The following is a 23,428-nucleotide window of genomic DNA, read 5'->3' on the forward strand; positions in this document are numbered from 1 at the left end:
CTGCGGTTCAGAGAGAGAGCTCGACGGAGGGCTCGGAGGAAGCGGTGCCCGAAGGATGGAGGCGGCGGTGGTCTTCCGGCGGCGAAGATGGCTGTAGTGGTGATAGAAGCGGCGACGGGAAGGCGGTGAGGGAGGGAGAAAACGGGCTCGGGCGAAGGCGGATCTCGGCGGCGGCAAGAGGCGGCACGAGCGGAGGCGGCGAAGGTGGAGTGAGGCCCGAACGGCTCGGACACAGGGGCGGCGCGGCTCGGTTGACAGAAGAGAAGACGCCGGCGGCAGAGAGGCACGGCAGGGGCGGCGGCAACGACGTCGGCGGCGGAAACCCTAGGGTTTCCGTTCGACAGAAACAGAGGTATTTTTTTTTTTTTTTTGAAGGGAAACACGTGCAGGTCACGTGATCCGACTTTTTTTTTTTTTTTTTTAACTTACCGGATGTGGACCCGGGCTAACGGATTTTGGGGTAACGGGTTTAGAACTTACCCGTTACCGTAACTCCTTCTTCAACCTCTCGATCGATTCGGGAGGTCGTTCCGGCCGCTTCGGCGGTGGTTGCGGAGCGGCCGAACGGAACGGTGACAGTGGTTCTGTTGTCGGCGGCGACAGGCGGCGGCTGGTCGTGGTGGCGGCCGGGAGTTCCTCGTGCACGGTGGTCGGCGGGTGCGTCGACAGTGCCGAGGGACAAGGTCGACAGCAGGTCGGCGACGCTCTTCCTCTTTCCGGCAGCGGGAGTCACACGTGGCCCTTCGACGCGCTCCGGAGTCCGTGGTCGACGTACGGCGTAGTATTCGTGCGGCCACAGGAATCCAGGAATCTGGCGACGATCGGCCATACACCGGCTGCCGGTGGTTGCAGGTGGTGGGGCAACGGCGACGACCGAGGGATCAAGTCAGATGGACGCGAGGGGGAATCCGGCGCAGGGACTGTGGCTCTTTCTTCCCTCTCGGCTGCAGAACTTCTCTTTTTTTTTTTTTTTTTTTTTTGCTCTGGTGAAAACACAGACCGAGAGAGAGGAAGGGTCGGATGCGGGTGGCTGTCGATCTGGGCCTTCACAGACTCGGCAGTGACCCTTTTTTTTTTTTGGCTCTCGGTTTGGAAGAAGTAGCCGGGAGATGGAAGTGCCCAACACAGTCTTCTCTATTTCACAAGAAGGCTTGGATGATCTGGATCGGGCTTTGGCAGCAGAGGCAAAGCCTCTTGCTCTGATACCAAGTTGATGCCGGACCAACTTAAATGGAGGCAGGAGAAGAGGGGAAGAGAAGGAGGAAGAAGAAGAGAAGAAGGAGAAGGGAGGAGAAGAGAAGAAGAGGAAACGTGGGGAAAAGAAGTCTTTTAATTCTGCATTAAAGCCCTAATCAACATAAGAGTCCCTTTTAAATAGGGCCCCATAAGAACAATTAAAATAAACCCCTTACATAAAATAATTCCCCACAAATAAGCCCTAAAATGCAAATAAGCCCAGAATAAAATAAACCACAAATAAATCCCTAAACACAAATAAACCCAGAAATAACAATAAGCAAATATGCAAATAAAATGGGGACCTAGCTGATGTCCCCATCACCTGAGGATGGCTATTTCGGTCTCTGGCAGCCGCCTTCGGAGAAACCCTAGCAAGGAGATCTCGGGATTCTTCTTCGCGAAGGAAGGGGATCGCGATGTGGACCCCCTCCTCCTCCTACTCGGTCCACGACATGGCCTCGAGGAACTGGATACAGTCATCGAAGAGGAGCTCCAGCACCACTGGAAGCATCTCTAAGGCATCGGCTATCGAGCGAATTGCGCTGGCGAAGTCGAGGGTGTGAAGGAGGCGGAGAACGGCGATGTAGGCGTAGAATGGGGGGTAGTAGAGGTTGCCGTAGGGGGAGATCTTGAGGAAAAGCTGCCGGATACCATCTCCACCGAGGTCAGGGTGGTGCCATCGGTCGGATAGGAGGGCGGAGAAGCAGCGGGAGTGGTGGAGTGGAGGTGGAGGTCGAGCGTTTGGACGAAATCGGGGATGTCCAGCTGGAGGAGGAGGAGGAGGACGTCGGCGGTGGCCAGGTCATTGAAGCTGCAAGGGCTGGAGGCGGGGTGGAGGGGGGGGGGGGCGATGGCTGGGGGGAGGACTCTTCCGTTGGGCTTCTATCAGAGGAGGACTCCGACGATGCTTTAGAGAGTGCGTCGAGGGAGAGGTAGGTCATTTGCACTCCGACAATGCCTTTAAGCATCGTCTAATCATTTTTTTTCCCTTTTGGCCTCATAATATTATGACCGCCTATGCTATTTAAAAGCGTTGGCAAATTTTGGCCCTGAGCCAAAATTACCGATGCTTCTATCTAGCATCAGCATGTAAATATCGAGATAGCCAACTTTTTCTGTAGTGATAGTTCCAAATTTCTGCCTAAGGTAAGGCTCTGTATAGCATCACATTCTTGCTTGCGACTAGGCTATCCATAGGATCGCATTCGTGCGTACGATGAGGCTCTCCACACCATTATCACAATTTATCCTAATAGTATTTTATACTGAAACTCTAACAACCCCTAAGACCCAACACTACAAGATCTATTTGGTCTAAACTCTGAGCGACTGTATGGTTCTTCTAGGCAACTAGAGGATCTATTTGGTCTAAACTCGTGCTCATACACCATGACCCATGGTTCGTGGGTAACATTAGTCAAGGTTCAACTTAGAACATTAATTTTGGAATACTCAAAATCAGCTCAAATAGCTATCAATCACCTACTTTCCAAATAAATTGAATAAACCAGCAGACAAGTATGCTTTAGAGTTCAGAGTTCAGATTGAAGTGCACGTCGCCAATTCCAAGCGCCACAAAATCAACAATGGCTTTCTTTCGTTTATCACTGGGTCCTATGCTACAATTGCTGCTTACCTGATTGTCGAGTCTCCTGTCACCTTATTCAACACCTCTTTTGTTACGGTCAAGAACACAAGGCCCTAGATTCTAAATACACGGAGCTAAAAAGCATGGCTAACGATAATATATTCTTCCTTTGATTGTTACACCCCAGACTTGGCCACATTCCTATTAATGAGAAACTAATCAAAGCTGGCAAGTAGAAATTTTGGAGTCAAACTTTACCAGTATCTACTTTGAATGAATCTAATCTTTGACCGAAGGTGAGGGGAAGATACAAATGAAGATAGAAAATTCAACGAAAACACTAACCTTAACCTTCATGGAGCCTGTGATCCAAAAAAAAAGGAAATTATAAAAAATAAAACTATGGGACCGTTTAAACGATTATCTCTTTATGAAATTTTTTGAGATCTTATTCTTAAGTAAATCTAGTGAGAAAGCTTTTTTTCTTTCTTTTTTTGAAAAACTTATTAGAAAAATCATAAAAAAACTGTGCCAAGGGGAAGAAAAGAAAGAGACAAGGAAAAAAAAAGCTGGAGACAAAAATTTCCTTCCTTCCACCATTGATTCATTTTTCCAAGGAATATTATATACTGACACCCAAACAGCATCTATGACCCGGCACTGGCAGCCGTCCCAACACACACAACAATAATTAGAAACAAGCTTTTCCAACTTAAAATCTGATACCGCACCCTTTTAGCGACCATTTGGTCCATCTAAGCAACTGGAGGATCTATTTGGTCTAACCTCCCCATTGCCCCACCCAAAAGTCCAAAAGCCACTCAAATGACAACGTAAAGTCACCGTCAAACGTAACCAACCAACGAACCACAGCCATACGAAGGCGTAAAAAATCAAGAATAAGAACAAAAGTCAACATCGTTTGCGGAAATTTTGAAGCTTCATAGTCTTCAACAATCGCTTCGACTTTCACTTAAACAATCGTATCATTAGTTTTCCCATCAAACCTTGATCATTTTTTCGTCTCACTAGAAGAAAAACTTGACCATCACTTTCTGCACTGCTATAGTTTAGTCTCGTGGCTCTCCGTCACTTCCGTTGAACAATGGTGGCGAATCAAAACAACATGTATGATATTACTCCTTTTATTTTTACAGCCTCCTTTATCTTCAAAAAAAAGAAACAAAAAGAATAACGACACTAGAATCGTATGCCCCCTATAAATTAAGAAGAGCATCAGAGCACATTACACTCAAAAGCATCAGAGCACCAGCCATGGAACTCCAGCTCCCTTCCTTACCCTTCCTTTCCGCCTTCCTCCTCTTTGTACTCATAGTCATAAAGTTAACCAAATCCCCAGCAAGCCGAAAGCTGCCTCCGAGCCCATGGAAGCTCCCTATCATAGGTCACCTCCACCACTTGCTCGGAGCTCTCCCTCACCGTGCCCTCCGTGAGCTGTCGCGGAGGCATGGCCCTCTCATGCACCTCAGGCTTGGACAAGTCGATCACATTATCGTCTCCTCCCCGGAGATGGCAAGAGAGATCCTGAAGACCCACGATCTCATCTTCGCGTCGCGGGACAAAATACTAGCTTCCAAGGCGTTCTATGACGCCGCTGACATTATCTTCGCGCCCTACGGTAGCTACTGGCGGGAGCTGCGGAAGATATGCGTTATCGAACTACTGAGTGCAAAGCGTGTCAAGTCCTTCAGCACACTTCGACAAGAGGAGATGTCCAACCAAGTGGGATATATCTCCACGATGAACAATTCCCCAGTTAACCTCAGTGAGATGTTTCTCCTGATATCCAGTACTGTGACCTCGAGGGTGACATTTGGTACAAAATGCAAGCATGGGCCGAGATTCATCTCAGCAATGAAGAAAATCAATGAATTGCTCGTCGGATATAGCGTAGCTGATCTATTCCCCTCGTTGAGCTTTATTGACACTCTCAGTGGAATAAATTCAAGGTTAAAAAAATGTCACAGGGAGATGGATGAGATCCTCGGGGAGATCATCAAGGAGCATGAAGTGAAGAGAGCAACCAAAAATAGCCGCAACGTGGGACAACAACAAGGGGAAGATCTTGTCGACATTCTCTTAGAGCTAAAAGAAAATGGTGGACTTGAGTTCCCCCTCCCGCTTACCAGCATCAAGGCCGTAATCATGGTCAGTATGCCTAACTATGCATCTAGCTTGTTCTATAAAAATGAATAAATAAATAAATAAAAGGCATGGCAATACATATTGATTCGAGTACCCATCTTTCCATTATTTGTAGGATATATTCGGGGCGGGGACTGAGACATCATCGACGACGCTGGGCTGGACGATGGCAGAGTTAATGAGACACCCCGAGATAATGGAGAAGGTTCAAGCAGAGGTGAGGCAAGCTTTGAAGGGGAAGGCCGGGATCGAGGAGGAAAATATCAATGAATTCCATTACATGAAGTTGGTGATCAAAGAGTCTCTGAGATTGCACCCGCCGAGTCCGCTGCTCCTGCCGAGAGTCTGCCGTGAGACATGCCAAGTGGACGGCTTCAATATCCCTGCAGGGAGCAGGATTATCATCAACGCATGGGCTGTGGCAAGGGATCCGAGGTATTGGGAGGACCCGGAGAGCTTTAGGCCTGAGAGATTCGATGGCAGCTCGGTGGACTACAAAGGTGGCAACTTTGAGTACATTCCTTTTGGTGGAGGCAGAAGGAGTTGCCCGGGGATCACCTTTGGCTTGGCCCAGGTGGAGATGGCCCTGGCCAACCTACTCTACTATTTTGATTGGAAGCTCCCTAATGGGATGGGCCCCAATGATTTGGACATGACCGAGTCCTTTGGGTCAGACGTGGGCTTGAAGTCGCCTCTGTGGTTAATTGCTACTCCTTACGTGCCCATCTGAATGATATGTAGCCGAAGTAATTAGATGTTGCTTTTAGGGGAGCAGACTATGCTGCCAGATATCTATATGCACTATTGCAAGCCTGCCTTTGTGCTCATGATATAAAAAATTATTGTGTCTTTGCAATTAATATAGTGTTTTTATGGAGAAATAAAAGGTTTGGAAATAAAATAAAACGTTAGTTCTGCTGACCTCAAAGTCTTATGACTTTCCGTTATGCTATTGGGCATTTAATGTCGCTTGTAGATTGGGACATGTTATTGGGCACCATCCTTTTGTAGGTGATCTTGGTAATTACACATTTCAGTCTCATTTTCATCCCCATTGGCGATGTTTGCTTATGGCTTCCCATACTGATGCGTGGTGAATTTATTTTGCTTCAGCTGTGTGATCTCCATGTGACAGCAGTACTGTTTTTGTTCTTATAATGGGCCTTTCTTACGTGAATAAGCTTATTTCCTTAAATAGGTAGTGAAAATTGTTGATCTATATGACTATGCATGCATACCACAGAACATGAGAAATGATAAGGTTGCATACATACAGCAAACCACAGAATATATGACCTGCAATAGAACTTTTAAGGTAGTGAGATATCTTAGAGTCTGTTTGGATGATTGGGCTGAAAATTTTATTGGATTCATAGATTGGACCAGTACAACCAGCAAAATTATAGAATTATAAGCTGGCTAGGCATATATTCATAAGTATCTAGAAATAGAATAGGAGTGGGCTAGTCTGAATGGCCTAAATCCTATAGAAAGAAAAGAAACAGACTTGCTAAGGTTTTTTGTTTTTTATAGGACACCAGGACAAACTATTGAAGAAGACTATGTGAACTAATAGTCATCTAGCCTTACCTGAGGCTAATGAAGAATAATGGGATAGACGCTTTCTTCCAAGTTTCCGTATGCTCGATTGGAAAGTTCAATGATAATGATGTATCAGGAAGCAACTTTGCTTTCAAGCTTTATGAAGATGTTGCACTATATCAAGTAGAGTGGAGAGGGAAAGCTCTACCCCCTTCAGAATTCATGAAAATTCTTGGAAACATCATTAAAAAAAATGACAATGCCAATGTCATGAATTTCGAGCTATGTAGACTTTTCTTAATAAATTCCTTAGCCTCTTCAAACAAACCTCCTTTCCCGATCCCTGCTACTTCATTATAGAGATAGGGATGGAGATAATAAATTTCTGTTACATACGCTGCACAGCTTCTCAAAATAATAAAAATAAAAAAAAAGCATAGCTATTTTTACTTCATTGCATGGGCATCACACATGCCAACTACAAGGACAGATATAGACAAGTATTTATGAGGGTAAATGAAGCAAAGCGCATAAAAAGAATATATTCAAAGAGAGGTACCAAAACTGACAGGATTTTGAAATCATATACCTAAACAACCTTTCACTTGTTTAAATCTTGTGTGTCATTTAATAAATTCAGAAATTTAACATCGGTGTTAGATGTAGAAGGTATAGAAAAAAAATATTTGGTCATTAGCAAGTTTCAAGTGAAAAACAGGCAAATGGTTGTTAGACTATGTTATAATCATCTCTCTAGAAACATTTAAGCCTGTATTGGATATTCAATGTATTATTTTCCTCGTCACAACTTCAAGATGTCCTCCAAATCCTAATTTTGAATTAGTAAATTTTTCATGTTTAGGATATATGCTTTAAACTTGTTGGACACTATTACTTATGTATTCTGCAAACCTTAATTCTAAATATATTGGTCCACATAGCACCTTTGAGCGGATTAAAGTGTGTCGCGCCATGAGCCCCAAGCACGACAGACACCATACCTATACGGCAGACCATACAGGCATGCAAGGCTACCAATCATATCAAAGCAATAATAATTCTTAAAAAATTAATTAATTAACATCTTATTTAAATAATTCTTACAATATCTCCAAGGGGACATAAGTCAATTATTGCTAACTACTAACATAAACCAAATAAAATTTTCTAACTAGACTTACTAATACTCTAATCACTAAAAGTATCTTCGCAAAAACTAGCGCACTCCCAAAGTCCCGAGCAATCATGAATCTACATCTGAAAAATAAGAAAAATATGATAATGAGCTACACTAGTCCACTAAGCAACATAATACCCCAAAGTGGCGTCGAAGCATGCCAAATAATTTAGTTAAAAATACAAAATATTGATTGGGGAATAAATCATTTCTCGAATAATGCATATTTTTTTAAAAAATATCCTATAGTTTTTACAAGAAATACCAAAAACTCTATATCGAAAATCAGAAATCAGAAATCAAAAATCAGGCTATGGCCATGTATCTTAATGGCATGGATCGCCCAAAGTGCCCAAAATTACTATTCTTAATCACCGATGGCACAGTAGCCCAAATACCACTATTTTAATCATCGGTGGTGCAGTATCGAAACTAGTTTCTCATAGATTACAAGTCGACAGGATCAATGAATAATTTTCATTGACGGGGTCATAATAGATCATAGCCATGCTGAGAATGCATATTTATAAAACAGATTTTTTATGATTCGCTGAGTCACATTTTTCAAATTTTATAACATAGCATATAACATATTTTAAAATAATCATAATATTAACATGCCTGACCCGTTTAACTAAGTACAAAACAGATATCAAAATTAATAAATATTTTTTTAAATAATTTGAAAAGCATACTTTGAAGCATTAGGTTACTTACCTCTTCTTACTTCAAAAATCGTACTTCAGTTGGACGGGTCAAGTGCACCTATTTTAATATAATTAAAACATCATAAATTTCATCATCATTCGAGAAATCAAACGAAGTCAAAATCAAATACTACTAGAGAATGGCCTTATGCCCCCAAATTAGGTCGGTCAGGTGATATTGCTCGACTGCCCAAGTCAGTCTGAGCAAGGAGGATTCAACAGGTCAGGTGAAGATCAAAAGTGACCAAATCAAGCTGGGGCTGAAGTAATGGGCCGGTCTACCACCCGAATATCAGAGTGGTTTAGGATCTCCAAACTGAGTCAACTTAGATTCGAGCAATAAGAAAAATAGAGCCTACATTGGGATCTCTAAGCCGGTCTAGAGAGAGAAAGAGAAAGAGGAGAGAATCTCAGCTTAGATCCAGCCAGGGGTCTGGGTTTTGTCCGTCGATGGTATGGGTTTTGTCCATCCAGGATCATCAATGTATCTGGTCCACAGTCAAGTAGAGAGAGAAAATGTTTTCCTTCTTTTTTTTTCTTTTTTTATTATTTACAAATAGGGGACAAATGGAAAGAAAATAGAAGAAATAATAAGAAGAAGAATAATGGAGAGGAGGAAGAGAGGGAAGAGGAGGGAGAAGAAGCCCACGAAGAAAGTCCGGTGGCAGCCGAGCCTCGGTGCCAGGCTTATTCTAGCCTCCGGCAGCGTCCGTGGTGGAGGAGGACTCTTCCTCCTCTTCCACGTGGGTGAACAGGGGACTGCTCTGTTTTGAATGGGAAGAGGGCCTTCAGGCCCTCTCTTGGTGTCATGCTAGGCCAATGGGCCGGCCTAGTGAATCTAGGCCTCACAAAGTGTCCACAAATAGATGAAGATTCGATCTTTTTGGTCAATTCTCTGTTTTCCTTTGTTTTGATAAGATTTTCAAAGGTTGAATTGGGATGGGTTGCATTGATAACGAGTTACAATGATGCAAGTTCAGATAGGCCAGTTGGGTTAGGATAAATTTAAAGGTTGAGCTAGGCTAGTTTGTGTTAGGATACCACTTGCAATGATCCAAGCTTATAAAAGCAGGGCTGGGTCAAAATGAATTAGGAGGTCAAGTTGGGATGGTAGGATCAAATCATGTAGTAAAGTTATAGGTTAGTTGGTCATGCAATTATCATGCAATTATCACTGACAATAGGAGCCTTGCTAATAGGAGATCATCACATGTGACATCACAATTATAATAGGAGGCATGAATTTAAATTTGAATTTGATTTTGGGTGCACATCTTAAATAGATGTCTTTATAATTTCCATATATGCAAAACTTAAATTCGAGTTTAAATTTGAATTGGATTTTGTACTGACTTGCATACCGCAACAAAAATGCTACAAAGTCTATTTGTGCCTATCAACAACCAACAAAAAAAAAAAAACGTTAAAATCCTAGCGCTCTCCTGACTTTAGACACAACCAAATCTTTTCAAACTTGTCAGCCCTGACAAGAGGCGGAGACGTGGATCATGCATGTCCACATTGCACCCATCTGAAGTGTTGAATAGTCATCGCTTTTACAGTCCTAATGGTCAGGCTGTCCTTATGAATCAAGACGTAGGGTGAGTGCTACAATTAGGTCAAGCGAGGGTGATTCTGATCTTGTCCTGATATGAATTGGCGTAGGGCATATGATTTAGACGTCATCTGACCATTTCATGTTGGAACTAAGTCCAAGGCGACCAAAAAAATCGTCGGAAAAGGTTAAATTTTGTTGTGAGAAATTATGTTTTTGGTAAGCCTTTTATTTAGATTCATTTATTTCGTATCCCCGATTCATTCTAGTATTTCATCTGCGAGGACTTTTTGTTACGAAGCCAATTGCAGTTGAGTCCATTCAATTTAACAAAATAATAAGAAGATAAGGAATTTTGAAGGCTCAAGGACTAACATGGTTACAGCTTTCATGCCTTACACAATTAATTTTGTTACGGCCCTTGCCCATTAGATATTCGGAGCTTCTCTTCTGCAGGTTTTACTCTTCAAATGCCGTATACCTATCGAGTGGAAACTGTGCTGCGAATTGACTAGGGAGACATTTAATAGAGATAGAATCAGACTAGAAAAACGAAATAGACTGAACATATATGGTGAAATCCTTTTTTTGGGAAATTATTTGTAAAATTTTTAGATCTTTTTTTAATAGTTAAGTTACTTAAAGTAGCAATTACTTTTCAGAGCCATGATAGCAAAGATTTTTATGATTTTTAAGACATTTAATAGAAATAGTGTAACAATCCAAGACCTCACCCAAAATGACTATGCGTAAGGTATTATTTGGGTTCCTTGATTCGATATAAGTACCCAAAATCTATCCAGCGAATAACTGATATATGACTAAACATCCGCCTGCATGAGTCCCTACAGACTCACTCTATTTAAGCCCTGACGTCTGTTAGAAGTATGCCCTAGAAGCCAATGTGGCTAATGTATATTTGTAATCTGGGGCATAAATTTGCAATTTGACTCTTATTGATTAATAAGATTGGGCAATTTATTATTTATTCATGTTTGTATGTGTCTATGAATCGTCCAAAAAATTAATAAGATGATGACACATATTCTCAAGGACACTACAACAATTAAGGGCTGTCGCGACTCTATATTGCCGACGCTAAATGAAAGCGTCGGCAATTTTTTTTTTCCCGACGGTAACCGCCGACGCTTGTAAAGAGAGTCGGAAAAAAAACCATTACCGACGCTTATAAGCGTCGGCATAGAAAAAATACGACGACGCTTATAAGCGTCGTCGGACTTCACTCCTCCCACCACAAGACCTAATCGATCCCCTCCCCCCACAGGCCACAGCCCTAAATCCTCAGCCCTTCCGTCCCCTTCCGGCGACCGACCCCTTCCGTCCTCAGTCCTTTTCACCGATCTCCGCCGCATCTCCTTCCCCTCCTCCCCTCTCCGTTGGCCTCCTCTTCGTGGACGACTTCCTCCTCCTCCGCCGCCGAGCACTCACACGGCGTTTGAAGTTTGGAGCCGGCAAGGATTATCTTCTTCTCTTGCTTCGATCATAGGATCATAGGATTATCTTCTTCTCTTTCAGAAGGAGAGAGCTCTGCCTGGAGATATTTATATATCTTTCTCTTTCTGTCTCCTTATTTTAGGAATGTTCATTCATTACTGTATTAGGTACTTGAGATCTACTGCTCTTCAGATCTAGATCTACTGCTCTTCAGATCTCTTCGTTGGCTTAGAAATTTGGAAAAGTTATCAAAGGAAGACTTGCTCTCTTATCAGGTACTTGAGAACTCATTTCCCTCTTTCCCTCTTTTAATCTCCGGTTTATGCTTTAGAATTCTCTGTAAATGTACAGATTCTGGCGTTTCCTTTACTTTGTTAGCTTATTTTCTAAGTTTTGAGGTGGTAGTCTTGGAAATATATGGTTTCGTTTGCTCTCTTACTTTTATTTCACTGAGTTTGTCCGATTAGATTATGCATTTGTTTTGCTATTTTGTAACTATTTATTAACTTTTATTAGGCACTATTTTATGCATACTGCTTGTTAATTTTGCTCTCTCATCTTGATAGCTATTTATTAAAAAGAACATAAAATCTCGGCTTGTGGGATCCCCTCCCACAGTAGGTTAGTCGGGTACAGTACCGAGCAGAGTTTCTATTAGCAGCTTGTGCCGCGGTTCACAAGTTACTATTAAAAACCTGTCAATTACTATATCCAACCAACCAATAAAATCAATACATCCTAAACCTGTTAGTTTAATTTATTTAACTCACTTTAATCATAACTAAAAGCAACCCAAGCTTTCATTGATAACTTAAAGTCTACTATACATAGCTCAAAATATAACAAACTTTACATCTGTCTCAAGTTAGTTTACATTCACACCCCAACTATATGCATAATACAAAGGTTTTTTTTCCTTTCACTCAGAGGGGCATGGCCAACCTTCTATGACAAACTTCTAGGATGATGCTGATGCGGTACTTTTATAATGTTATGACTCTGCCGATCTGCAAGAATTTACAGAAAAAGAGAGGGATGAGACCTAAGTCCCAGTGAGTGGACAATCTGTTAATCATGAGGAGATATGAGGTTTCAGCTGTGATACTTACATACATCAAATGTAACGTGTTTATGCCACATATGAAACATTTGCATTTGATCTTAAAGCACTTAGTTTCAACCACATAAGAAATCTGCTATTTGCCAATAGTACTACAACTAGCAGGAAATAAAGCTGTTGCTTTAAAATAAAGCATTAATAAAATCGCCTTGCTCAAGTCCTTTTTTTTTTTTCTGGACCGTAGAGTCCACTTTCCTTCCTTGAAGAATTTGATACATAGAACATTCACATAGGTTCTGAAATCATTATGCTTAAAAATAATACATTTGTTGCTCAGTCATATGTATACATAGCTTAAATATTGAAAATCATGGCTCCCGCGAGCCCTACTGCCGGCCACTCGCATGAGGCACCATTCTCATGAGTAGCTCGACAGTCCTATGCATGGTGCTACTACTACGCCCTCCCGGCGTCCCAATTCTGCCCCACTGGCACATATCATACTACGCCCTCCCGGCGTCCCATTTCTGCCCTACTGGGCACATATCATAGCTACGCCCTCCTGGCGTCCCATCTCTGCCCTATTGGGCACATATCATAAACTCTGATGTGATGTATCCAAGGTAAAAGTGCAAATATTAGTTACTGTAACAAGGTTGGAGTCGACTCTAGAGTATAGGGGTCAACTCCAGAATAGCTTGGTGTCAAACTAAAATGACTCTCTTGGCCGTGATAAGGGGTTTTAAGTGGTTCAGTCACTTTGGGTTAATCCATTCCCAAACAAGTTCATAAACTTATGAATCAACAAACATGAATTTAAAGTATTTTCAAGCATAGCATATATTTTCCAAATCAGATCATTTATCCACTGATAGAAAGCAATTTAATCATGAGAATTAATACTTCTTATTTTCATTCTTTAGCATATTCATTCTGAATTTGGAGACATCATTCATTTCTCTGGAATTACAAAATAAACTACCATGGTTAAGAAGAAAACCACTCACCTTGTGATGGCTAACGCACCACCCTAGTGCTTGATACTCCCGGCACACTTCCGGGACTCTCTTCTCCTCCTAAATAATTAAAAGAGTCAATCAAAATTATAACCTATATGATGCAACATGATTATGCATGTTCCAAAAAGAAATCCAACACCCTCATCTTAACTTTCTGATTTTTTTACCTTGCTTGTCTTATTTTAGGATAAATAAAACCTCTCAATTCTCAAAGGTTTCCAAGCTTTTATCTCCCTCTTTGATACCCTGGGTTAGGACTAGAAAACCTTCTATATCATCTATAAATTTTCAGCTGCCAAACAACTACTTAACACCAAAAATAAATCAGAATTCAATTCCCCTGTTTTCAGCTTGTTTGTTCTGTTTTCGAGCCAATTAAACCTCTTAACTCCCGGAGGTTCTTAACAATCAATTCCACCTATTAGGCTCTGTGTTAGGACTAGGAAATCCCGAACACAACCTACAAACTTTCAGCTTTAAATAACAATTTAATCACCTAAAACACAAAGAAATCCCATCGCTTCTTTCTGCAGAATTTCAGACTGCTTTCAACAACTTCGGAAGCATAGTTCAATTCCTTTTTCATACCTAAAAATTCATCTAGAATAACTAAAATCTTCTTTTATCACCCTCCTACGTGGGACTACAATTAGAATCACTAAAAGTTTGGAAAATTCACCTGAAATTTGCTAGGAAGCCTGGGTGCACCAAAAATTTCTGTATTTCTGTTCTGCAGCCCAACAGCAAGTTGCTCTTCCTCTTTACTTTAAACCTTCTTCCACAAATTATTTGGATTCCCCAAGTAGCTCTCTCTCTTCCCTAGCTTCCTCTCTCCCTCCCTGGAGCTTTTCCTGGCCTGATTTGGGCTGGCACCTACAACCAACCACTGAACTCCTAACGGTTGAACAGCAGCAGCACAAGTTGCTGCCTGCTGAAACATGCTAGACACCCCCCCTTTTGACACGTTAGCTTCCCAGACACCTAACGTGTCAAAAGAGTGGTTCCCAGGGGTTTTAAAAACTAGGTTTTAGGCCACGTCATGCTTCCTACTTTTTATAGAAATTTTGGACAAATCTAGGTCTGCAGTTTTCTGTAATGACAGGCTTCCGAGGGACTCACCTAACTTGCTTTGTTCCAGGCTGTAGGCTAATCCATTTGAGCTGAAATTTCAACAGTAAATCCCCTACTCAATGTATATTATGTGTTTAAAATTTTACTTAGATTCACGGACTATATCCAGAGTTATTGCACTCTCAATCTGTGGAACCGTAAAATTTTCTGTAACAGCTGAAATCCCGACATTTTTGAAATGATTTTGAATCTAACTTCCTGGAAAGTTTCCATCCAATTTACATCATAAAATTTTGATATTCCCTCACCTTTCATGTGCATTCAGATGCTCATAATAAACTAGGTTAAAATCATGAAGATGCTTCATAACTGGTAAAAATTACTTAAGCTACCCTAACCCTGGTTCGGGGTGTTACAACCTGAACCCGAGCCTAATTAAATTGGGCTAAGTCTGGACGAGCCCAAACTGCAAATTGGGTCAAATCCGAACCGAATTAAGCCCAAATTGATTTGGGTCCGAATCCAATTAAATTGAGTTAGTTCCAGCAGACCCAATCTGGTTTTAAATCGAACCCCAAAGGCTTCAAATTGGACTTGGGCTAAATCCTTGGATGGGATCCAAGCAAGTAAGTTCATAATATGATGAACTAAGAGATTTTATAATAAATAAATGGGGAATAATGTAATCCCTATTATGTTGTTTTAGGTGATTAAGGATTTGTCACCTGGACTTGAGCAATTTGGAAAGCGAATTGAAGTAAGTAATCTGTCTTAATCTTATCGTAGATCTTGTATTACGTTTTATAAGATGAACCAGTGTTTTTCATACAATTTGAATTGTATGCATGATTTGTGAAGAAAGTAAGTAACCTGTTCTAATCCTGTTATGGATCATGTCATGTTATTAATGTTTCCTACGCATTTATTTTAAGTATATATGTTTCATGCATGACATGTTACTATGCATAAATAACTTGCATGACCTCAGAAGCTATGACTATGCATGCAACATGATGATGCTGATATTTTAAGCATGCATGTAAGTTTATAAAGTCTTGGCTAGCCAAGAGGCACTATAATGGGCTCAAAGATGCTACTGCTCGAATGCAACTGAGATGGCCTTGCTAGTGGCCGAGAAAAACTTCGCTGGCCTTGCTAGTGGCCGAAAATGACTAGCTGGCCCCGCCAATGGCCGAATGGACTTCGGAGTAGCATCCGAGAGAATGGACCACGGCATGCTGGGGGCACGGTTTCATATGCATACTTTATGAAAATGATATTTGAAGCATGATCATGAGGCTCATTTCAGAGCCTGGGTATATGAGGCGGGTGTTTCCAAATCCTGCAGATGCGTTTTGGGGAGAAGAAAAATCGTTGAGGGGTGAAGAACGCTTGCGTGAAGCCCCGGAACCGGCCAACATCTGGCAGGGGAGCCCCGTGTTTCCCCCTCATGTAGGCCCGATAGTCACGTGCCCTGCGAAGGCGGGCCGTGACATTTATGAACGTGCCTGGCCAAAGCATACATTGTTTTACAACGGGTTTTTGAATATATCCTTATGAAATGTTGTATTTTGCTAAAACCGCTATCTCCTTTAAATGATGCTAATCGCATGAATTGTTATGTTTTATGAAAATTCTGTTTGACTGAAAATACTGCTTTGTTTTCCAAGCATACATATTTTGCCATGATAAATTGTGAGATAATACGCATGTCAGCTTCTCAAACCCTGCATAAACATGGTTACCATTATGTTCGATCTGGTAAGATTATGTATGATTACTTACTGAGCCGTGTAGCTCATATCCGTTCATTTACTTTTTCTTTCAGATCCTCATCACTGATAGCTGCCAGAGACACGTTAATTTGATATCAGGGCTTCTTTCTTTTGGGGTAAAGCAAGTGTACTTTTGTGTACATAAACTACATAGAAGCTCTGTATTTGGGTACTGACCAGCATGTTGTATTAAGAATGCTTTCATATGAAAAGATTTGGTTGGTTTGACTACCCTGTTACCCAGGTATGAGGCTGCGTGCTATTGTGGGCGGTAGTCGGCAATAGCACGGCCGTGTCACGGATCCGGGTCCGGGGCGTGACACGGCTAATGGTGGTGATTTTGGGATGTGGGAAGAAGAAAAGCAAAGGAGAGGAAATTCTGGAAATATAAATGAATTTTTAATACGTTTTCCATAAATTCTGGAAATTCTGGTTTTCCACAATATTGCACATCATAATACGTTTTTAATGAATTTTTATTTGATCATGATATTGTAAGTCTGGGTAACAAATACTAAAAGAACTGAGTTATTGTGAATGGTTACTTTTCTTATATGTATGGTTTTATTAATCAATTGTGTTGGAGGAAAACCAACTAATTTCAATTTCATATTTATGGTTTATACATGAATCAAGAAAGCGATATTTGGATATGGTATTTCTTTTCAATTACATGAGTGAAAAAAAAAACTTCAGATTTTTACTCTCCCTCTCTGCTGATGTTATGGTTGGACAAGAAACATATTTATTTTATTAAAAGCATTGACTACACAACTTCTTCACCGGCTACTTTTTTTTTTGACATTATTAATGCGTAGTATTTATTTGATGAAATGCCATAATTGCTGCAGCTATAGGGTGGCTGAATTTAGTTTTCGGATGCGAGTTGCCTCTTTTGTAGTGGAACATTTTGGAGACGTGCTTTGAACCGACTTGTTAACCGTCCCGATTGCATTGCACAATTTTTTTTTTTTTTTGATTTTATTAGATTTATTCATACTAAATATATATGATCCATTTGTCTAATCAAATAAATAAATAAAAACCTTAATTTTTGAATGGCTGGATTTGGCAAATGGGCTTGTAGGTTTTGGACTTATAAATTTATTGCATGTTCTGTTTGGGCTTCAATTATTATGTACTTTTTTTTGTTCGGGTGTTAAATTTGGGCTGTGTAAGATGTTAATTTGGTTCTGATTTGCCTGTTCAGAAGGTCCAAATAGTTTCTACAAGTGCTAGTTATAAGAAGCCCAGTTGCCTAGACTATCAGAACTGAAGACCACTCTATTGTGATATATTTATCTTCTTCTCTTTCAGAAGGAGAGAGCTCTGCCTGGAGATATTTATATATCTTTCTCTTTCTGTCTCCTTATTTTAGGAATGTTCATTCATTACTGTATTAGGTACTTGAGATCTACTGCTTTTCAGATCTAGATCTACTGCTTTTCAGATCTCTTTGTTGGCTTAGAAATTTGGGAAAGTTATCAAAGGAAGACTTGCTCTCTTATCAGGTACTTGAGAACTCGTTTCCCTCTTTCCCTTTTTTAAATGGATACAGTGTCATATGACTGTAAATGTGATACACAATGTAATAGGCGTCACTTTATTTTGTGATAAACAAAGAATATGTGCATTGAATTGATTGTATTGGAACTGTATTTGTTTAGGCTAACAGATATGAGTCTGTTCATCCATGGAACTGAATTTGTTTAGTGAAAGCAGAAATAAAAGCATATTGGTTCTATTAGTAGATGTGTAAAGTGATTCTTATATGCAGCCGTTAGCTGGATTGATTTTCATGTATGGAACTGATCAGTAATGGTAGCTAGATTGAACAGCAAGCTATTTACAATCAGCAAACTGTAATGCCTTGAACTAATTAGTAGGTCTTGAAAGCTGTTTTTAATCAGCTGTGGCTTGTAATGATAGATATTCAGTTAACAGATTGCCTTTTAAGCATCAATCCAACAATGAAAGGGTGTTTATATGCCCTTTTAGCCTCAACATGGATTGTTGTTTTTGTCCTTTGTAACAGATTGTCTCAACATGGATTTATATGCTTTGTGTTATAGTTGACTTGTAAATAGATTGGCTTTGTAACAGACTGGCTTTGCAATAAATTGGCTTTGTAACAGACTGGCTTTGTAATAAATTGGCTTTGTAACAAGCTGACTTTATAAATAGACATCAGTCTAATTACAATATAGGAAGAACATGATTACAATTTAAACACCAGCAACAAATCCATTGTCATTAACAGGTTTCACAATAAGTCAATACATTCTCATGGTAAGTAAGGTTGAGAAACAGATGCATTAGGCTTATATGGTAAGAAAATCACAATAATAGTGATCATCCAAGATAAGGCTACAAATCCAAGATAAGGCTTATAAGTAAGGTTGGAGCGTACCGTACCATACCGATTCAATACCGGTATCTAATACAGATGACATATTGTAATACATATATATAGCTCTTAAATGTAGGCTATGCAATCATTGAATTAATTGATTAAGTGCTATTTGTTTAACTTAATTTTGCTTGAGTCAGTGTACGCATGCATATTTTTGACTGTATCATTTACCTTGTTTTTTCTTAGAATGGACAAAAGTTGGATGAATAACCCGAGATACAGTGACGAATATTTGAATGGAGTTCAGAATTTCATTAAATTTGCTTTTCAGAAATCTAATATGAATGGGAAGATTTTATGTCCATGTCGAAAATGTGTAAATGCTTCTTCTCTTGCTCCAAAAACTGTTGAAGAACATTTAGTGTGGAATGGTTTTACAAGAGGTTATACTGAATGGGTATTTCATGGAGAGTTGATATTGTCATCTCCATGTAACCAACCCTCGTATATAGAAGACACCTCTAGTTTTGCATCCAGTAATACAGAAAAAAACCTGTAGGAGAAGATGATATAAGGGGCTTACTCAGAGATGCTCTTGGACATAGTATTAGAAATTTAACAGATATTAGTGGAGGACAAGAAGCAACTGAAATAGGTGATGAGCGTACAGCAACTGATTTTATGCATGTTGAAGAACATATACACTCTGATGATGACACAGCTCGGTATCATAACTTGCTGAAATCTTGTGATGAAGAACTATATCCGGGTTGTAAGAATTTTACAAAGATTTCTTTTCTTGTGCATTTATTCCATTTGAAGTATTTGAATGGGTGGTCTAGCAAGTCTTTTACTGTGCTTCTCCAATTATTAAATGATGCATTTCTGGAAGGCGTTACTTTGCCATCATCTTCTTATGAAGCCAAAAAATTAGTAAAAGAATTGGATCTTGGATACGAGAAGATACACAGTTGTCCGAATGACTGTATTTTATTCCGTGGTGGAAATATTAACGAAGAGTTATGCCAAATATGTGGATCTTCACGATGGGAGAAATCTAAAGATGAGCATGATTTTTTGAATGAAGTGGATGCTGCACAGACTAAGAAAAGACCGGCTAAAGTGTTGAGATATTTTTCTCTCATACCTAGATTGAAAAGAATGTATGCATCATCGAAGACGGCTTCCTCTATGAGATGGCATGACGAAGGCTGTACAAAAGATGGAATGTTACGACACCCAGCAGATAGTTTAGCATGGAAAGCATTTGATGATAGGCATCACGAATTTGCTTCTGATGCTCGCAGTGTTAGACTGGGTTTGGCTACTGATGGGTTTAATCCCTTTCGAACTATGAGTTCTACATACAGCACTTGGCCGGTTGTTTTGGTTCCATATAATTTACCTCCATAGATGTGTATGAAACAGTCTTCACTCATTTTGTCAATGGTTATTCCAGGTGATAAGGGCCCAGGTAATGATATTGATGTTTTTTTGCAGCCTTTAATAGAGGAATTGAAACAGTTATGGGAGGGTATTGATGCATTTGATGCTTTTACTGGTCAAACATTCAAATTGCGTGCAGCTCTTATATGGACTATTAATGATTTTCCTGCATATGCTAATTTATCCGGTTGGAGCACTAAGGGGCGTATTGCATGTCCTTCTTGTGGAGATTCAACCCATTCATATTGGTTAAAAAATGGAGGAAAGTTCTGTTATATGGGCCATCGTCGATGGTTAGAACCAAACCATCCATTTGGATTTCAGAATGATCTGTTTGATAGTACCACAGAGTTGCGTTCTGCCCCTATTCCACCAACTGGTACCGAAGTTCTTAGACAAATGCATGTCACAAATTACATACCTGGTAAGGTCTCCAAATGTTTAAAGAAGAGGGGAAGGGAGGATGTTGGTAGCTCATTAAATGAAGGGTTAATATCAGAGATTTTAGAGGATGCTAACTTTTTTGAGAATGATGACAATGCATATGGACAGAAAAATGATGATGACACATTGGTTGCTTCTACACAGAAACAGTTATGGAAAAAAAGGAGTATTTTTTTTGATTTACCTTATTGGGAGTATAATCTTTTTCGACATAATCTTGATGTCATGCATATAGAAAAGAATGTTTGTGATAACTTGATTGGAACATTGTTAAATCTTGATGGAAAGACCAAAGACAACTTGAAATCGCGTCTTGATTTGAAAGATATGGGCATACGACAAGAGCTTCATCCGAAAGAGCTTGATAATGATAAATTTTTTATACCTCCTGCATGTTACACAATGTCTACTCAAAATAAGGATCTTTTCCTAATGGTTCTGAAAAATATGAAGGTTCCTGATGGGTATGCATCGAATATTTCACGGTGCGTAAATCTTAAAGAGCGAAGACTTTCAAATCTTAAAAGTCACGATTGTCATATTTTGATGCAAGATATACTTCCATTGGCTTTAAGATCGTCAACGCCGAATCAAGTTCTTGTAATTGTTTCTCAGTTGTCATCATTTTTTAAAGCATTGTGTTCAAAAGTTCTTGATCCTAGGGCGCTTGATCAATTGGAGTCTAATGTTGCCCTTATATTATGCCATATGGAAAAGATCTTTCCTCCTGGATTTTTTACTATTATGTTTCATCTACTCATTCACTTAGCGGCGGAAGCTAAACTTGGTGGACCGGTTCAATACCGATGGATGTATCCTATTGAGAGGTGATTTTGCTAAACTCTAATGTCTATATTTATAAATCATATCGGTGTTGATATTGATCTTAAAAATTTCTCGTTGAAGGTTTCTGATGCACTTAAAGGATTATGTACGCAATCGAGCCTATCCCGAGGGCTCGATTGCTGAAGGATATATTGCTGAGGAGTGTTTGACATTTTGCTCAAGATATCTCGAAGGTGTTGAAACTGCTCTCAATCGACCTCCAAGGAATTTTGATATTGTAGAGAATGCAGAAATTTACAAGTTCTCATCTGCGGGAAGAGTTTTGGGGACAGTTAAAAGTGTTGTTCTTGACCAAAAATCATTAGCACAAGCACATCGCTATGTGTTACTTCACAGTGATATAATATCCGAGTATCGCAGGTTAGTATGATTGTAATCTTCTTATCTGTCATATCAGATATAAATGCTTAGCTAAAGAGTTTATGATCGTGCAGAGAATTTTTAGTAACTCAGCGAAGCATCAACAATAACATTCGTCCTACCCCAAGGATCGAGCAAAGATGGTTGGTTGAGTTATTTCCTGAATGGCTATTCAAACAGGTTAGACATTTAATACATTAGGTATTTTCACAATTTTTTAATACATTGTCATTGAATAATTAATCATTGCTTCTATAATTTTTTAGGTGCCCACGATGATGGAGGAAAATTGTTCCGATGAATTAATAGTCATTGCTCGAGGTCCGAACAATATTGTCAATAGATATGATGGGTTCATTATAAATGGTTTTAAATTTCATACTAAAGAACGTGAGAAATTTAGAAAAACCCAAAACAGTGGTGTTATGGTTGATGCGGAGGGAAAAACTTATTACGGTGCACTGAAGGATATTTATGAGCTGGATTATTATGGAAACTTAAGGTAGTACTATTTCGATGTGATTGGGTGGATATAAACTCATCTAGAGGTTTGAGACAAGACATAAATGGTTTCACACTTGTAAATTTTTCAAAGTTGATACATACCGGTGTGCTATTGAAAGATGACCCATTCATTTTTTCATCTCAAGCTCGACAAGTGTTTTTTGTACAAGACTCAAAAGATAAAGATTGGTCTGTTGTCATTAAGACTAAACCTAGGGACTTGTATGATATAGGAAAAGGGTTGGAAGAGGAGGATAATGAGACTTATACTCAATGTATGCCTTTTAATATTATGCCGACTGATGGACAATGAAAGAGTATAGTTTCGTAATGGTAAGAAAAATTTACTAGTCTGTTTCTATGTTACCGATACTGACTTTTCTACTAGTAGCGTATGAATATTATGTTGTCATTCCCTTAGCTTTGCAGTATGTTATTTTGGATTCTCTCCTTTCATAATTACAAGAATATTATGTTGTCATGTGTAATGAATGATCTTTGATCTTGGAATTATTTTGGTGGAGGCACCGGCTCTTATTGTACAAGTTCTGCCTATCAGACTGTGGACACAAACAGTGAACACCAATCATTCAAATTAGCCGGACAGGAACTATTAGTAGTATTATAGAATTTAACCTTCATATTTAAATTTGTTCTTGAAATATAAATTAGCCTTCAGTGATTATAGATGATAAGGAACTTCATACTCTGCATGCAAAAAGAGAAGAGAGGAAGTCGGGAGCTTAATGCAGCTTGCAAATCTCATGGGTAACTTATTAGTAGTTGTTGAAACTTCATTCTTCTACACCTCAATGTCTAGTTGGAGAAAAGGTTTGTGCTTCATCCACTGTTTGCAATTAGATGCTTGAAATTTTCTGTCTGCTCTGGCCTAATCTGCTTATTCTTTTTTTATGGATTGTGATTTATGTGTTTTGCTATGAGCTGGTTCAATAGTGATTAGGTAGTGATTTAGTGTGTTATTTGGATTTTTTCCCTGTTCTGGTGGAGCTTCTTACTCGGTAGAAGACCTGTGGATGGGTGAGAGGGTAAAGGGTGCAGGGACTTGGGGACATGGGGCTGATTCAGATGAAGTCGATGTGGCAATTTGGAATGAGGTCCAA

The 23,428-nt window shown here is 39.8% G+C and overlaps 3 protein-coding genes and 1 long non-coding RNA gene across 4 annotated transcripts; 3 read left to right on the forward strand and 1 right to left on the reverse strand.

Moving 5' to 3' along the window:
- The first annotated feature begins 4,046 nt into the window (after positions 1-4,046).
- On the forward strand, positions 4,047-5,914 carry LOC149751376 (premnaspirodiene oxygenase-like). The gene is made up of 2 exons (XM_089927316.1): positions 4,047-4,996; positions 5,109-5,914. Exons 1-2 carry the CDS (start codon positions 4,103-4,105, stop codon positions 5,721-5,723), a joined length of 1,509 nt encoding a protein of 502 aa, XP_089783442.1. The 5' UTR covers positions 4,047-4,102; the 3' UTR covers positions 5,724-5,914.
- Positions 5,915-12,207: 6,293 nt separating this feature from the next.
- Positions 12,208-14,666, reverse strand: LOC120109709 (uncharacterized). Its single transcript, XR_015969237.2, has 3 exons — positions 14,188-14,666; positions 13,497-13,565; positions 12,208-12,436 (listed from the first exon to the last, which is right to left on the reverse strand). It is a non-coding gene; the product is annotated as an uncharacterized LOC120109709 (long non-coding RNA).
- A 4,332-nt stretch (positions 14,667-18,998) lies between these two features.
- LOC149751377 (uncharacterized) lies at positions 18,999-20,901 on the forward strand. Its single transcript, XM_089927111.1, has 5 exons — positions 18,999-19,262; positions 19,313-19,432; positions 19,550-20,025; positions 20,167-20,746; positions 20,886-20,901. Exons 1-5 carry the CDS (start codon positions 19,048-19,050, stop codon positions 20,899-20,901), a joined length of 1,407 nt encoding a protein of 468 aa, XP_089783237.1. The 5' UTR covers positions 18,999-19,047.
- A 13-nt stretch (positions 20,902-20,914) lies between these two features.
- Positions 20,915-22,082, forward strand: LOC148699976 (uncharacterized). The gene is made up of 3 exons (XM_089927112.1): positions 20,915-21,424; positions 21,504-21,803; positions 22,070-22,082. Exons 1-3 carry the CDS (start codon positions 20,925-20,927, stop codon positions 22,080-22,082), a joined length of 813 nt encoding a protein of 270 aa, XP_089783238.1. The 5' UTR covers positions 20,915-20,924.
- Positions 22,083-23,428: the final 1,346 nt, after the last annotated feature.

This window comes from Phoenix dactylifera, chromosome 14 (assembly GCF_051530095.1).
Source record: "Phoenix dactylifera cultivar Ajwa chromosome 14, Ajwa_hap1_PhDact_Kaust_v1.1, whole genome shotgun sequence".
Classification (NCBI taxonomy): Eukaryota; Viridiplantae; Streptophyta; class Magnoliopsida; order Arecales; family Arecaceae; genus Phoenix; species Phoenix dactylifera.